Source organism: Vigna angularis, chromosome 5, assembly GCF_016808095.1.
Source record: "Vigna angularis cultivar LongXiaoDou No.4 chromosome 5, ASM1680809v1, whole genome shotgun sequence".
Taxonomy (NCBI): domain Eukaryota; kingdom Viridiplantae; phylum Streptophyta; class Magnoliopsida; order Fabales; family Fabaceae; genus Vigna; species Vigna angularis.
The window spans coordinates 15,376,477-15,393,129 of NC_068974.1; the positions used below are offsets into that span (position 1 = coordinate 15,376,477).

Consider the following 16,653-nt stretch of genomic DNA (forward strand, 5'->3'; position numbering starts at 1 on the left):
GGAAGAAGTAAATAAAGTTTACAACAATTTATTTGGGAAGCTTAAACATGAAAATATTGACCAACACATAACAATCCACAAGTTTCCCCCAATCCTATCAGCATAAGAAGTTCCAAAGTCGCCCAAAATCCTCAAGAATTAGGGTTAAAATAGACATAAAACACAAGATTGACCAAAGAGATATTCCTATTGTAAAACATCCAAACACAACAATCATTATGTCAACAATCATTTACTCGTGCACATTGAATTCAAATTTGATTTTATCAAAGCAATAACAATTTATTGTTATATATTTTTTTTGACATGTCTTCAATATTTGTCTTATTTAATTCTATATAATTTATTATTAACATTATTAACTTAAATTAAAAAAAAATTGTAAAAATTTCGTTGTTAGTTTATTTTACTTTTACAAGTATTTTTTTAAATAACAGCAAGTCTTCTAATCTATTCCCTCATATTTATTGAACACAGATTTTAATCATCCACATTTTCATATGTTACAAATATAATTAAACAATCCAAAAAGTTAACTTTATATTATATCAATATTTTAAAAATAAATATATAAGAATACTGCAATCCTTTTAGAAAAATGACAATGCTTACAATTTGATATAAATTCTTATTGTAATAAAATTATGTGTAACCTTACAAGCTTTTTATCAACTAATAATTAAAGAATTGAAGATTATTACATATGACATTGATATGTAAAGTTATTATTTACATTTATGGTAAAGCTAGAATTGTTTAGAAGAAAGTTAAAAAGACACTTGTGATGACGTGTAAAATTAAAAAACCAAACAACTGAAAAGAGACAAAAGTTTCAACCACTGCATCGTGAGAAATGAAAAAAAAAGAGTATATTTTAAGGCTTTTACTTTCTTCACTCCCACAATTTCTTTGAGCATTCCTCAAATTTTAAAATGATCATTTCTCCTTCTGAAAAAGTGACTTTCGAAGCATATACTCCAAAAAACTTTTTGGAACAAGTTTTCAAAACAATATTTCCAGAATAAAATTTCTGAAATAAAAGTTCCGAAACTAAAAAAAAACAATAAAATTTTGGAAATGAGAGTTTCGGAAAAAACCTTTCCGAAACTCATATAAAGTCTTTTGGTATAATTTTTTGAACATCCCCACATGAAAAATGTTTCGAAAAGCTTTTTCCGGAACACATACATTTCAAAACAGACTTTTGAAAATGAGTTTTTTTTTTTTTTCACATTTTCTCTCTTCTTCCCTTACAGTGTTCTCCCACTCTTCTTCCTCTACACCAGCAATGGTGATGGTGGTGGACAGTGATTTTAATGGCAACAACAGTGGTGGTGTGGTGCAGAGGTAAAGCGTGCTTTTTATTTTGGAGATACAGTTAGTAATTGTGGGAATGTAGAAAGAAATAGCCTATATTTAAATGAGGTTGCTTCCGCTTTGAGATGTCTAACACATTGTTAACACTGCCCTCTACATGAGTAATAGCCATCTATAATAAAATCATTGTTAGATATTACAAGATTGGAAAACCAAGAAAAACATTGTACAATACACAGAAACTAAATGACAAATTTTGCACTGGTGTTGAAGCATTGGTATACAACTTGCATAGTGTAGTATAAAATTATTATGGTAAAAAAAAAAAAAAAGACTACAGTATATAGAACCATACTTGTATAAGTTACTTCCTTGGATCACCATTAAATGACTGTATGAATACCAACTTTACAATGTATAACTCATTTAGATGTTTTATGGCCCTGTGTTTTGGTTTGGCTTGCTGCCGCAGACATTATGCGCAAACGACTGGCAATTTCTGTGAAGGATGGTCTGACTGCAGGATTGGGAGCCCAGCATTGTTCCATCAGTGTTCTCCATTCAGGATCACAGTTACTTGGGATGGTTGGCCTTAATGTGTTATTTACAATTCCTCCTGTCAGGGGAGACACAAATTAGTGGTAGGTTCTACACAGAAATCCTTTTTGAATAATTTTTTCCATAGACTCGTGTATTGAAGAACTAGACTAGAGATATCATCAAATTATAGCATATAAATTAATGAGCTTCACGTAACAATTTGATTTTGTAAGGTTGAAATAGGTTTTATAATCCAATTTTTAAGAACTATAATAGATTTTAGTAAAGGAACCACAATTTTATGGACCCTCCAAAACTGATTCTCCTTTACCAGTCAAATAGAAACCAATTCTTTCAACATCAGTTTCTTTTTCCAAAATTAATTCAACCAAAATGTGAACCACACAGATAGACTAGAAAGTTAGCTAAAAACAAACTTAAGCCCAGTCAATAGTAAAGTCTACAACCATACTAAGGTAGGTATAGATTTTGAATGTGTGCACACATTATATTTTGTGTTGATAATTTTTTTTGACAGAATCGCTTACTATTTTATTTTTTTCAAATAGCTTAATCCGAAAGATTCTGATTAAAAACTGTAAGGAATATAGAAAGCTAATCCAATTGCTCTCTCCAAAGGATTCTCTTATCAGAATCTGTAAGGAATACAAAATAAGCTATAATTCAATAGCATTACTCTATCAATTTCTTATATAAACTTCATCCATTTCCAGAACAATGAAGAAAGTTGCTGAAGGTATGCTAGATACTTAAAAAAGGTTTTGTTTCTTTAATAAAGAACTAACAATATCCATCATTATCTGGTTATAGCATGTTTTGTTTCCCAACCATTCCTACCCAACACTGGTCTGATGTGAAGCAACAAGGGGCATCTTCTATATGTTTGACCTGATTTCAATGGAATTTTGTGATCTTTGTTATGATCGTACTATTTAGGGTATTTTACAACTTGACCCCTCTTTTACCCTATCCTATGCATAATATCAATTTTAACAATGTTGCTATATTCTACTACTGTCTAATGTTTGTTCTTGAATAAAAAGTGTCAATTTCAAGAAGACACAAAAAAGACTAGTAAGGATAAAAGATGAGAATAAGATATTACCTATAATTGCACCATAATGCATATTGGCATATGGCTCCTCACCGGTAAGAATTTCCCATAATACAATGCCAAAGGAGAACACATCAACCTACAGATAAGGGTAACAAACTAAAATTAATTTCAACAATTTCCTTCCCAGATACTATTAAGATGTAAACTACAAATATCACATATGCAACAAAAGATTTTCAAGGTGGTAAGAGAATGAAATAGGCAAATTTGAATGCTCGAAATTGAAAATGATCAAATAAAAATAATTCAACAGTAACTTCCTGATAACCGGAGTATGGTGAACTGGTAGTTTTATTGTCACGTGAGATAAAAGAAATTTATACGTCTAGAAAGAGAAATGAATACTGGACCACATTTCTTTAGTTAAATTAAATTTCAACTGAGTCATGTGATTGAAGAAAACAATTTTATACAGATAAGTTGAAATATTACCTTTTCTGAGACCTTATTGCTGCTTCCATTCAGAAGCTCTGGTGCCATCCAAGGTAGTGTCCCACGCACACCACCAGTAACCAAAGTATTTCGCTTAATTTTTGATAAGCCAAAATCACCAACCTAGGTAAGAAAATTTCTCAGTCAACACAAAAAGTGATCTTTCATGCTGATAGAAAAATACTACCAGACCCAGTCTACATACCTTGCATATTGGACGTAAAGGATCTTTCAAGTTTACAAGCAAATTGTCACATTTTAAGTCAAAATGCACAATGTTTTTTGAGTGCAAATATTCCATTCCAAAAGCAGCATCCATTGCAATTATCAGCCTCTTGCGACGATCAAGATACCTAAATATAAAATTATTGTAAGAATCTTGAACAAAAATCATATAAAAAAAAAAACTGGACATATAATTTAAAACTCATGCTCTTGCTGACTCAATAAACTTTAGTAGATCTGATTGGCTATCACACAATTATACCAAATCATGAAGTTTTCCCAATAAATATTCATGCATTCTATCCAAGAAATAAGTTGCAACAGGACAGATCTCTTTTCAACAAATTTGAGGCAGTAGTAAAAGCCTTAATCTTATGCACTACGACAGAGATGCAAAATCTATTTCAAAAGCATTACCTATCCTTGCGAAGTAATACATGCCTAAGAGAACCATCCACCATATATTCTGCCACAGTGGCCATTGTACCACCTGGTCCATGCTGTACCACACCATAAAATGCAACCACATTTGGATGATGAAGTTTGGAGAGAATGTCAGCTTCCCGCCAAAACTCCACAGTCTGAGAAAAGAAGCAAATATCATCTCACCTCAAAATGTATCATGGTTAAAGAAATTCAATGACAGAAGAATCGCTTTCTTATTTTATTTTAATGAAAACAAAGAATAGTGCATCCTATACAACATCCATTAAATAAAAAGTTACCAATCTCTCTTGTTCAGATGACCGACCCGTGAAGCAGCTCTTCTTTATTCTTTTAATAGCAACATCTGTTCCTCTCCATTTTCCATGATACACAGTCCCAAAGGTACCAGAACCTAGTTCTCGCAGCTCCTCAAGATCTTCATTCTTAATGACCTACCAATTTGCATAGAAAACAGAAATAAATGAAGTCATGAACTAAATATTTTCAGGTTTCAGGTCAGCACTACAGTATGATATAATGTACACATTCAAAATTTGTGAATACACACACACACATATAACAGCTAAATGGCCAAATAAACAAACTTTACGAGGTGAAAAGAGAGAAAAATTCTAAAACAGAACATCTTGAACAAGAGGCTTATAAACTTTTCTTTAAAGACAATGAAAATCTACATGTTAGAAAAGCTAAATATTTTACAAAAATATGTGCTAAAGAATGCCAGACTACATTTAGCCCACGAGAGGAAGAGGTATAGTGTAATGGTGATGAGAATGATGCCGCACAAGCATGGTACTATAACATGTAACCTGTGCATTTTTTATTTATATACAGGTTTAATTAGATATCTTCCTTCATTAGGATTAATTGGTCAACGTTTCCTTGTTGCTATAACATGTAACCTGTGCATTTTTTATTTATATACAGGTTTAATCAGATATCTTCCTTCATTTGGATTAATTGGTCAAGGTTTCCTTGTTTGTGGTTATTAAGTCTGATTTGATGTCCATAATTCGGGCATAGCATTATGATCGAAGTTGTATAAAAACTGATGCTTGTTCTCTTTAAATTATCAGAAAATGATACTCACTTCTCCCCATTTTCCAAGTAGGTATTAGATTGCTCAACCTTGGGGCTCTGCATCCGGGCTAAAACCCTAGCCATCCTGCTTGAAAGCTTCCTTGATTGCAATCATCCTTAGTTGAGACATCTTTGGAGGGCTGTCTTAATTGCAGCCTCATGGTCGGTGGATTAGTCCCACAACTAGAAATATGCCTTAAACAAAAGCTTATAAAGTTTGCAAAATTAAGTTAGACCCTAAAATCAATTTCTAAGACATCTTCATCACATCCAGCTTAGGCAGCCTTCATTGTCATCCTTTCCTTCAATTGTTCAAATGAAAATTGGGAATAATATTTATCAGCCAACACATAATCACTTCCATTGTCATTAAGTTACTACTTGCAAAACCTTGTTCTCTATAATCTCCTTAGCTGTTAGAATAGGCCTAAAACAGGCTTTACTAAAAAGCTGTTTTGTGCTGTACCTATCTCTACCTAGGATCCTAGATATGCCTTTACTTGTTTTTTATTCTTTCTTCTCCTCATTTTATATGAGAACAATCTACAGTTAATATATAAACATGAGAACCTAAGAGAGGCAAAATAAGCTCGCAAAAGAACATTGTTTCTTTTTTATTTATCTTGAGTTAGTATCAAAGCAGGTCAATTTTATTCTACCTGTCTTAGTCTTGTCCAGTAAAGTCTCACTAAGTCCTTCTCATATACCTGCTGCTACACCCTCACAGCAGTCAGTCCCTCTTTTGAAACTGGTGACCATAACGTTCAAGGCAGCCCTTCACTTGTGTCACCCACTGTCTCAAAGACATAGTCTAGCTCCTCATCCCCTTCTGAGTCTTCTGCATCCACTGATTTTCTTTCCCAGAACTGTTAATAAGCATCTCATGTAAACCAGGTATAAGTCTGGATTTTATAATTCTAGGCTGCAGGGTTTCATAATACAAAGCTCAATTAGTGGCTAAAGGGTTTCATCAAGTCCGTGGCTCTAACATTTTCTCCTGTTGTTAAACCTGCTACTATCAGACTCATTACCACTCTTGCCCTCACTAGTAATTGGGAATTATTTCAGATGTATGCGAGTAATGCTTTTCTTATTGGCTTCTTGGATGAAATAGTTTCTACGGTGCAGCCCCCAAGATTTGAAGTTGAAGAGAAATCTCTCGTTTGCAAACTCAACAAGGCCCTTTTTGGCCTAAAACAAGCACCCAGGCAGTGATTAGATGGACTAAAACTTACATTTACTCAGTTTGTGATAGGATATAATAAAATAGGTTATAATGGGTAATAGGTGCAGGACAGAGAAAACAGTTTTAGGAATTAATTGTTGTTGGGTAGTTAGAAGTGGGTTGCCTTTATAAGAAGGCAAGGGAGGTCTATAGAGGGCAATTTTTGGATTTGTGAATTGTTAGACTGGAACATTGTCCGGTGGAGGGAGGAAGGCTTCCTTGAGGCATAATTAGATTGTTACAAATAGAGGATATGAGAATGTATTCTTTATGATTCTGAATAATAAAATCAGTCCTATTTTCAACTGGAGGTCTGGTAGAGGGTAGTTTTTGGATTTGTGAATTGTTAGACTGGAACAAAGTCCAGTGGAGGGAGGAAGGCTTCCTTGGGGGTGATTCTTTGTATTCTGATTCACTCATACATCAATAATACATTCTATTCAGTTCTGTTTGGTGTGTTCTTGAGAGAAGGAGAGGGTTGTTCATCAGAATAATATTCAGTACTGTTGTTGTCCAGCATTCTGTGTGGGTGTGTGCTGTTTTGAGAGAAAGATAGACTTCTTGACCAAAGAAGCCTAACAGTTTGAGTTTCAAGCTAGTAAATAACACCAGTCTTTGTTATTGTACAAGACTCAAGCTCACACTATTTTAATCTTTATGTATGTCGATGATATTATCATCACTAGTAGCCTATCATGCACCGACACTTCAATTTGTGTCACATATCCGTATCCGACATCCGCAGCTGGTACGCTAGAATACTTTATTGATACTTATCAATGAAGTATCTAATTTATAAAGTAATAACTAATATTTTTGTGACGATAATAATTTATAATTTTTTGTTTTGAGAATATACATGTTATTTTGATTTGAATTCACACAATAGTAATCACATATTAATCGTGTTTCAAAAAAAATTTGTACATTTTTCAATATACATATATCATGTATTGTATCATATTATTTTCAAATTAAACATATTGTCCTATCAGATACACATCACATCCGATATACATATTGTATATGTGCATCACAGCTGGCAGCTCACCCCAACTAATTCGGCAGATTACTGAACGTCTGAAACAGCTGTGCCATTTGGACTATTTTTTGGGTATTGAGATCAAGCGCCTACCTGACAAATCCTTTCTTTATGACTCAGCAAGTACATTAGAGATCTCCCACATAGGAATAATATGGCTGATGCTCATTCTATTTCATCTCCTACGACCTCTACAAGCAAACTGTCTAAAAGTGAAGGTGATTTATTTCAGCATCCAACTCTTTACAGATTTGTAGTTGGTGACTTAAAGTATGCTACTAACACAAGACCTGAAATTAGTTGTGCGGTAATAGAGTCCGCCAATTCATGTCAAATCCCTTAAATTGTCACCGGGTGGCTGTCAAGAGAATTCCAAGGGAGATTCACAAGAGGTTGGCTGAAAGAAGTTGAAGAAGACATGAAGCTCTCAATTTTTTTAAACTCTTAGATCATAGAATATTCCTTAACTCTCCCAGAATATTCTACAATCCAAGAGTCACCCAAAAATCATGTGGGACGAAATTTTCAAGTTAGGAAAGTCAGAGTTATTAACCACAATATGTCACTTTATTGAGTGTAATGATGGTTATAACAACTTAACATGGCTTTCTACTAATTCATGAACTACATGTGCTCTTTGGAGATGTGATGATGAGCTTTTTCTTAATTTTACTAGTTAGCTAACGTTTGCCTTTCTCTAATTTTAAGGAACCAACCATGTGTTAGGATTAATTAGGAGTTAATTAAGTATTAAACATAGGATTAGTTGAGTTAACTTTAGCTTAAGCAATCTTATGTGCATTTGGGCTTCCTAATGTTTCTAAACACTTGAGAGGTGTTTTTTCCTCTTCGAAACCATGGCATGCTTCTTATAAAAGAGAGTCAACCCCTCTTGTAAAATCACTAGATTCAATTGAATATAGTGAAAACTCCTTTGTGTTGAATATACACATAGGGTTCTCTATTTATAATAAAAGAAATATGGGCTAAGCCCAAAATACAAATAAGAAATATAAACAAACTAACTAAAGATAAAAGATAATATCTTTAACACTCCCCCTCAAGCTGGAGCATACAGATTGTATGAACCAAGCTTGGAATAAATAAACACAATTTGAAATATATGATTTGTCTTCAAGAGTGTGCGACAAACAGATGTTCAGTCACATGAACACTAAGAGCAGCTTATGGAAGAGCAGCTTATGGATTGGAAGTGGTGGACAAGTGCGAACCTTCAACTAGCACCATGAAACTTCAAGTAGAATGACATTGACAAAGGAGGGCAATGACAAACTGCAGGGACTGGATTGCCATCAAGTAAGTATGGGACCTGCAGTGGCTGAAAGTGACAAAACTACAGGGACTGCCATCTCTGACTAGTTAGGGCCTGCAGTGGCTGAAAGCAGGGACTGCCATCCCTGACTAGTGGGGCCTCTGACTAGTGTCTCACTAGTGGGACGTGGCTGCTGACTGGTGGGATGTGGTTGCTGACTGGTGGGATGTGGCTGGAACAACATACTCCCCCTCACGATGAACTGTAGAAATGACGACGCGCCGATGACAAATCGTGAAAGTGGAAGATCATAATGGTCTCCTTTATTCATCAAAGGACACAAAAACATATATGACAAAGGGTTGGTGAAATTGTTGACTAAGATTTTGAATCTTGCTAGGAATAGACTCTCCAAGAAACCATCAACCCATGACTTTGGTGTTGAAATTCCTTGGTGTTAACCTACTGTCCTTGGAGACTTGTAAATAAATGACACCCAATAGGAGCATCGCAGCTGCTTACTTACAAAGCATAAGGATGACAGATTGCATCAAAAAGCCAAGTTCGACGTCCAAATGTTCTCTGCTGGATTACTCATAAATGGTGATCACAAGAAGTACAAGCTAAATTGGAGCCCAAGAAGAAAGTGACCAACGATTGAAGAAAGAACTAACGCAGTTGCGTCTAGAGCGGTCGTTTTTGGTCCAAACAAGGAGCGTGCTTAGATTCCAACTCCTTCAAGTTGGATTGGAAGTTGAACACCCGAAGATCAAAAAAGATTGTTCAAGGGTTGCAATCTTGTGAGATTGACAGTAGCTCGCAAAGCGGCGCGACTCCTGTCTCGGATGCGAACGTCGGAGGTGGCGGACAGTGAGGAAACAGCAAAGAGGAGAAGATAGCGGAAGCGGAAGATGGCGCGTGCGAACGAGATAAAGACGGCGACAACCAGGTTTGGGTCGCAGGCGAGGAGGCGCACAAAACCCCTAACTTTTCCTGAGAAAATGAGGCACCGACGGTGGCAGCCGGCGGCAAACGGTGGCCGACGACGTACGGAGGCTGGCAGCGAAGAGCGACGGTGAACAGGGGAAAAACAACGAACAATAATTCTTCAGATGATTGGAAGCTAATGTGAATGCCTATGATTGGGCATTACAGGAGGGAAGGCACCAGTTTCAGGTATTGGTCCGAAAGGGCATGGTCAAGCGAGGCACTATAAGCGTGATCTTGAGGCTGAGAAAAAAAAATCAGAATTCTAAAAGAGGAACTTGGCCACGGGAATTGGAGTTACAAAGATAGGTTGAAAAAGAGACTTTTAGGGGGCCACCGGTGGCGGCTGCCACCGGGCAACGGCGGCAACAAAGACAGAGTAGAAAAGGATCAAAGAACTTAGAGCTCTGATACCAAATTGAATATAGTGAAAACTCCCTTGTGTTGAATATACACATAGGGTTCTCTTTATAATAAAAGAAATATGGGCTAAGCCCAAAATACAAATAAGAAATATAAACAAACTAACTAAAGATAAAAGATAAATATAAACTAAAGATAATATCTTTAACAGATTCAATGAAATCTTCCTTGTGAGTTCACTTTGAAAGTCTTAAGAGTTATCTACTCTTGTTTTGGTTCTTATCTTGAGAAGCTTTATCGAGTAACGAATCTTCTTGCACTTATCCTTTGGGGTTCATAACAAAGGTGGCATGTTCTTTATCATTTCTAAGTCTCAATCCATTTTCTAATTTCTTTTGCAAAATGTTTTTGTTTTACATGTTTTTCATTGGGTTGGTGAGATACAAATTTGAATCACCAAGGGACATGCTTTGGCAAGCTTCTTCTCTAACACTTCTTGAGTTGATCAAGAACTTATCCTCCTCCTAAGCTCCACGTCACTCCATAATCACTGCCACTGCCAGCATTATTTCTTTCTTTCTTCATCTACCCCTTCAATCTAACATCTCTTTCATAAGCTTCCTTACCAAATAACAGAGACTTACAATTCTTGCTACTAGTGATTCCATTCTTGCTTCTATTTTGGAATGCACCATGAATTGCTCCCAAAATATGGGAGCTCTAATACCCGTTGATGGATGATAGATACCCATAAGTTAGATAATTAGGTTAATTGGACAAAGAAAAAAAGGGGTTTGTGTTAGAAAGAATGAGACAGGACCTGCATTTGATTATGCCCATAAAGGGCAGGTTTATGACCAGTATCTTACTGTACATAGAAATAATTATAAACTGTTTATGGACTTTTGGTAAATAAAATAGTAGAGTGGATCCAGACCTCTTGAAATATCTAGAGAAGTGTATTGGCTCCTTGCGGGCTTCTCCCTAGTTTTACCCAATAAAAATCAGTTCTTTCTCATTGTTCTGATACCAGTTCTATCAATAGAACTGGATGAGGAAAAAAAAATTAGACAGGAAATAGATGAAGAATACTTTGGTATTATTCTCTAGTAGAACTCTTGTAACAGTCAAAGATGAATTACAATAGTACACAGGTTATTTAACAGATCCTGATTTCTCTCCGCTCTCTTAAGAGTTAAATCCTTTCCAGAAATAATAAGATAGATCCCAATCTCAATCCTTTTCTTATTTATCGGCAACAGGCCTCATTCAACCTATTACTTACGGAGACATTAAGAGAAGAGTCAGCCGGGGTCTACAGAGTATTAAATATTCTTTAAAACCTTGGAGAGACTCGGAAGATAAATATTGCAAGTTCTAGTTGCTGTTATGACAGACTCTACATCTGCACTAAGCCTTAAATGAAAGATAAATGTAAATTAGATTAACATGAGATGTCCAAGTATAGATTATATGAACCCAGATCCAATCAATTATTACTACCAATACGCTTCTGAAATCTGAAGAATCCAAATCAAAATTATGTAACAATGGTAATAAAGAGTAACTAAGAAGCAAGCTTGCAATACATCATACCCAAACATTACATACATACATACATACATACACACACACACACACACACAAATATACATATATATATATATATATATATATATATATAGTGTGTGTGTGTATGTGTCCAAAAGACAATTCAGTATGTGATCAACAAGATACAACCTTATGGGTACACATTATATTGTTGTAACCATATATAGAAAATTGTCATATTTGAGATTTTTATCATAGCAGTACTCATAACCATATCTAATAGAGTATACTTACTCAAGTATACTCTAATAGTTATAATTATTCCTGCAAGTTGAAACATACACAAATTATCCATTTACACAAGTGATATAATCTACTCTTTGCAGCAGGTGCAAGGCTTATTGGGAAGGCAACAGAGCCTTCAGTTTGCCCAAAAATATAAAAACATGTTCCATGTATGAAAAAAAGTATATAAGAAATGTAGCATATATAAGAACATGATTTTACCTGCACAGTACTAATGTCAATATCTCCAAAAGAAGGATCAAGGGCTGGAGGTAGGTTGCTATTTTTCACATCAAATTTGCCATCCTAAATTGAAGCAAAGATCTTTTATTATTGGAAATGCAGATCAGTACAACCTTACGCACAAAGAAATAAAATAACAAAATTGAAACAGTACCTCAAACTCTGACCCTTGCATTCTTAGATTTTCCATCATAGCATCAAACTGCATGCTCTCATTGTCCTTAAGCTGGGATTGATTATAATTAGACTTCAGAATGGTAGTTTCAGTTTCAATCCTTACATGTAAGTCCTCAGGATTTTCTTCATTAAATTTGAGATGGGAATCTTCATGATGTAGGGGATCTCCATCAGTTGTTAGCGGCATAACGTGATGAGTTCTATTATCTTCTGTTTTTCCTATGCCAGGTGGAAAACCAAGATGATCTTGATCAATAAGAGAGACGTTATCAAGCCCTTGTGCTAATTTATGAAAATATGACCATCTTTTGGGTTCATGATTTTCCATATTTATGCTTAAGCCTACTCCATCTCCAGACAATGGATGCAGACTGGAGGGATCTTCTCCATGTATTGCTTTAGAAAACATATCTGAAAGCAATTCGCGGGGAAATCGATCATCAATGTCAATAAGAATGTCCCCTTGAGATTGTTTGGAAACAACATTTTGGGGGAAATCTTGATTAACATCTTTAGTTACACTCCCAGTTACAGATACAGGTAGTTCTTCCACCACACAACCATCATTTGATTCCTTCCCTGAGGCTTCACCCCAATCAATCTCTGGAAGATTGGATGCTAGATCATCAAGACGCTTAGCAGAGGAAACATGATGCAATGTAGGAACATCTGATTTACCATCTTTGGTTTTGGTCTTGGTTTCAGTTTCGTCAAGCAAGGGCTTAATTTGGCTATCTTTACGATAATTTTCAGTTTCAACATCTTTAGTTCCTTCATTACTTGATAACACTGGCTTCAACTCAGGGTCTGTGAGCTCAGATAGTTTTGACTTAATAAGACTGTTTGTATCAGGCAATGGTTTGCTCATTTGATTTTTGGAAAACCCATTGTCAGTGGTATGGCCATCTGCATGCAAGGGCTTTTCTGCATTACCCAATTCGTCAGTTGGATGCAAGTTGCCCCCAGATTCTGTTACTGGGTCCTCTGGGTTGACATCAGAAAGTAAATCTGACACATGTAGTTGAGAACTGTGTGTGTCATCTGACTTTGAGGAACGATTCAGCAACTCTACTTGCTCCCTCGGAGTTCTTTCTGAATAATAAACTCTTTCAGGAAGTGGAGGAGGATGAAGACAACTCAAATCAATTGCATTTGGATGGGAATCAACATAAGCAGGAACAAATGCACTGCTAGAAGTAGAAGACAACTCTTCATAATCCTTGTGCTGAACCTTTTTTGTTGAAGGTAATGAAGGTGGATGTCCCTCAGGCATGGTAACTACAACCGATGCTTCATGAAAATTACTTTTTAAGCCACTGTCAGAGGTTTGTAAGGGAGCTGGAGACGTGGTTTCTGAGGTTAAAACATTTTCAGAGTCACTCCCTTGCTTAACTGAATTATCACTTATCTTTTTCACCTGCATTGCAGATAACTGAGAATTTTGAATTTGTAATCCACTAGATACATGGTCTTCATTCTGAACCCCTTGTTGATTGTTAAGCAGATGAGGAGCCATAGGAATAAAAGTCTCTCCAACAGGGCTATGAGTGGAATTAAGGCCATGGTGAACAAAATATTGACGACTATAATCCCCAAATTGAGGCATTTGGTCACCATAAGAAAGTTGATCAAGTTCATAAGAATTTGAGGCATTTGGTAAAACTGCTTGTGAAGAATGAATAGTCAATGAAGGATCAGATTTGTTAGTCAAGGGAGCGCTGGCACCTACAGATTCTACAGCAGCTCTATTATTAGTCTCTCTCTGTGAAGTTTGCCTTTCTAATTCATGCAGATCATCAGCTGAGAAACTGACACCAAGTGGGGTTGAGCTGTTTATTGATCCAAAGTCCATGCCATTAACAGCAACAACATATTGGACCTCAGAGTCATCACTAATGCTGCTGAGAGAAAAATGAGCATCTTCCAAATCACTCATTGAGAACAAAAACAGCCTAAGCTTTTTTGAGCGCTCTCTATCTTCTAGAAGATTACATTCTTCCATCATATTCTGCAAATCCTCATCAGACGACACTGATACCAATGCATCGAGATCTTCCCCAGGAAGTTGATATTTTAGTACATGAACCAGATTATAAATTAACAAAGCTTTTTGCATAAGCTCCTGCCAAGATATGTCCTTTCTTAGACGAAGAATACGAGTTTGACCTCCAACATACCTTAACTTCCCATCACTTGGTCGTGGTAATATTCTGCCACCAAAGCTACAAAGACACTTCATCATTGATGAGCTGTCAGAACCAACAGAAGACCCATACCCACGTACAAATCGACTATTCTCCTGATTCAGTGAAACTCTTGGCATTGACCGAATTGACCCATAATTGCTTCTGTCTCCATGTAATGATGTACTCGGTCTGTTAAACTCTGTCAGACCTTTCTCAGTTTTTGATAGAATAGAAATGTCTGATCCACTTTCAGAAGCTGTGTGGTTGATGCCTAAGACACCTTTCAGTTCCATGCAGCCAGTTGCATAATTGGAATTGGAATCATTAACATTTGAAAACATGGGCTTCCTGAGATTCACCCTATCTCGCATGAATTCAAGAGCAAATTCCTCACCCGTCTGTATTGAATAATTAAGTACCGGTTTAACATCTGATGTGCTATAGTCAGATGGCCGTCTAATACTCTGCATGCCATCCATATGGTCCTGAATTACTGATTGAGATCCCGACTGGAACTCCTCATTTCTAGGCTCCATGTTATTGCATTGAAGATGTTTGTAGAATCTAGACTGTTCCATCATGACATTGTTTTTAACTTCTTAGGAGAACACTTCATTAAGAAACGAAATAAAAAATAAGTTCTAAACCTCTAGTAATACTTGGACACCATATAAACATTTGACGAATTGAAACTTCCAAGATAAGAGCAACTCCCATGCACCAATGAAACACAACTTAATTGCACAGCAGTGGCCCTGTGTGAACACAATGGAATCAAGGTAGGTAGTTTAAGAAACAAATTAAAATGCAACAATACAATCACTACAGATGGAAACAAATGACCACTATGGTCAACTATAAATGCTAAGTTACATATTGATAACCTGGGTAATAGGCTTAAAGATAACATTAAAAATTTGCTAAGATGTAATTACTAATTTATAAAGAAACATAACGAACTACATTTTTTTAGACAGAACAGAATTTAGGCAGTAGAACAACTTTATTTGGTGGAAAATTCCAGCTTCCTTTCCATGGCTATAGGACCATTATGTGTCTCACGTGTGGCCATAAAACGAACATCAAACTATCTCCCTCTCTCTCTCTCTCTCACACACACACACACGCACAACACATTTCATAACCAAACCTCATTTGGGAATGACTAGTATGACACTACATCAATATCACGCAGTACGCAAGATGACAAGTGAAAAATTGTTGTTTAAGTCACTAAGTTCTAAATAAATTGCACTCACACATATAGTCCAGAAACTAGTCAATTTAGTCCATCACATTTTTATGTAATGAATTTCATTACCATAATAAGTTAGTTTGATGATTTTAACACACCACACAGACACACGATCAATCTACTTCCTTAATCTAACCTCTTACCATAAAAACTAAACATGGCAAAAACTGATAACAGAACATGTACCTGATGAAAGGGGGGAAACCCGTCCTTGTGTTTGCTGAAGTTGAAAAGGGGAAAGATTGAAAATAAAAGTACGAAATTTGAACCAGAAACAGAGGTTTCAAGGGAAAATGAAAAGAACCCACTCCAGGTTACTCACGCTTTCGCCAATTACGCTATCTCTTCAGAGTTTGCTCCTGCTTCGACCCTTTCTTTTCCCCTGAAAATGACTGCGCTTTCTCTTTCTCTCTCTAGAAAACAGAAAATTCCCTCTCTAAACATTTTTCCATCCACCGCTGTTGTACATAGTTTCAGACATTTTGCGAGTTACAAAAGTACCCTTGCATCTTTGTAGTTACTACTGTTATGCCATCAGCACGTGTGACCTGGCAACTTGGAAGAAAATTTGCTTTTATAATGAAATGGAATGGAACAAAAAGACAATGGTTTCTCTCTTTATCCTTTTTCAAACAATTAAAAGGAATTAAATATTAATTATTTGAGAAAAAATAAAGTAAAAAAATAATAAAATACCTAACATTACATAATTTTAATATAGTTTATGTATTTATTTTATCTAAAATTAAAGAAAAATTATTTTATAATTATTATTATTACCCATCAATATATTCATAGTATTTTTGTTTACTTCTATTTTACATATCTCTGCGTTTTTTCTTTTAGTTAACTCATCCAAACAAATCTTTAATCCCATATATTAGCTA

The 16,653-nt window shown here is 35.6% G+C and overlaps 1 protein-coding gene across 2 annotated transcripts; it reads right to left on the reverse strand.

The window, feature by feature from the left end:
• Positions 1 to 1,471: 1,471 nt before the first annotated feature.
• LOC108319145 (uncharacterized) lies at positions 1,472 to 16,220 on the reverse strand. 2 transcript variants are annotated; one of them, XM_052877453.1, is made up of 9 exons: positions 15,953 to 16,220; positions 12,303 to 15,121; positions 12,128 to 12,211; positions 4,378 to 4,530; positions 4,070 to 4,233; positions 3,633 to 3,780; positions 3,428 to 3,550; positions 2,984 to 3,071; positions 1,472 to 1,933 (listed from the first exon to the last, which is right to left on the reverse strand). In XM_052877453.1, the coding sequence occupies exons 2-9, from the start codon at positions 15,090 to 15,092 to the stop codon at positions 1,740 to 1,742; spliced, it is 3,744 nt and encodes a 1,247-aa protein (XP_052733413.1). In that variant the 5' UTR covers positions 15,093 to 15,121; positions 15,953 to 16,220; the 3' UTR covers positions 1,472 to 1,739. The 2 variants fall into 2 exon arrangements, with proteins under 2 accessions (XP_052733413.1, XP_017405668.1); XM_017550179.2 differs by having other exon boundaries at positions 12,303 to 15,266.
• Positions 16,221 to 16,653: the final 433 nt, after the last annotated feature.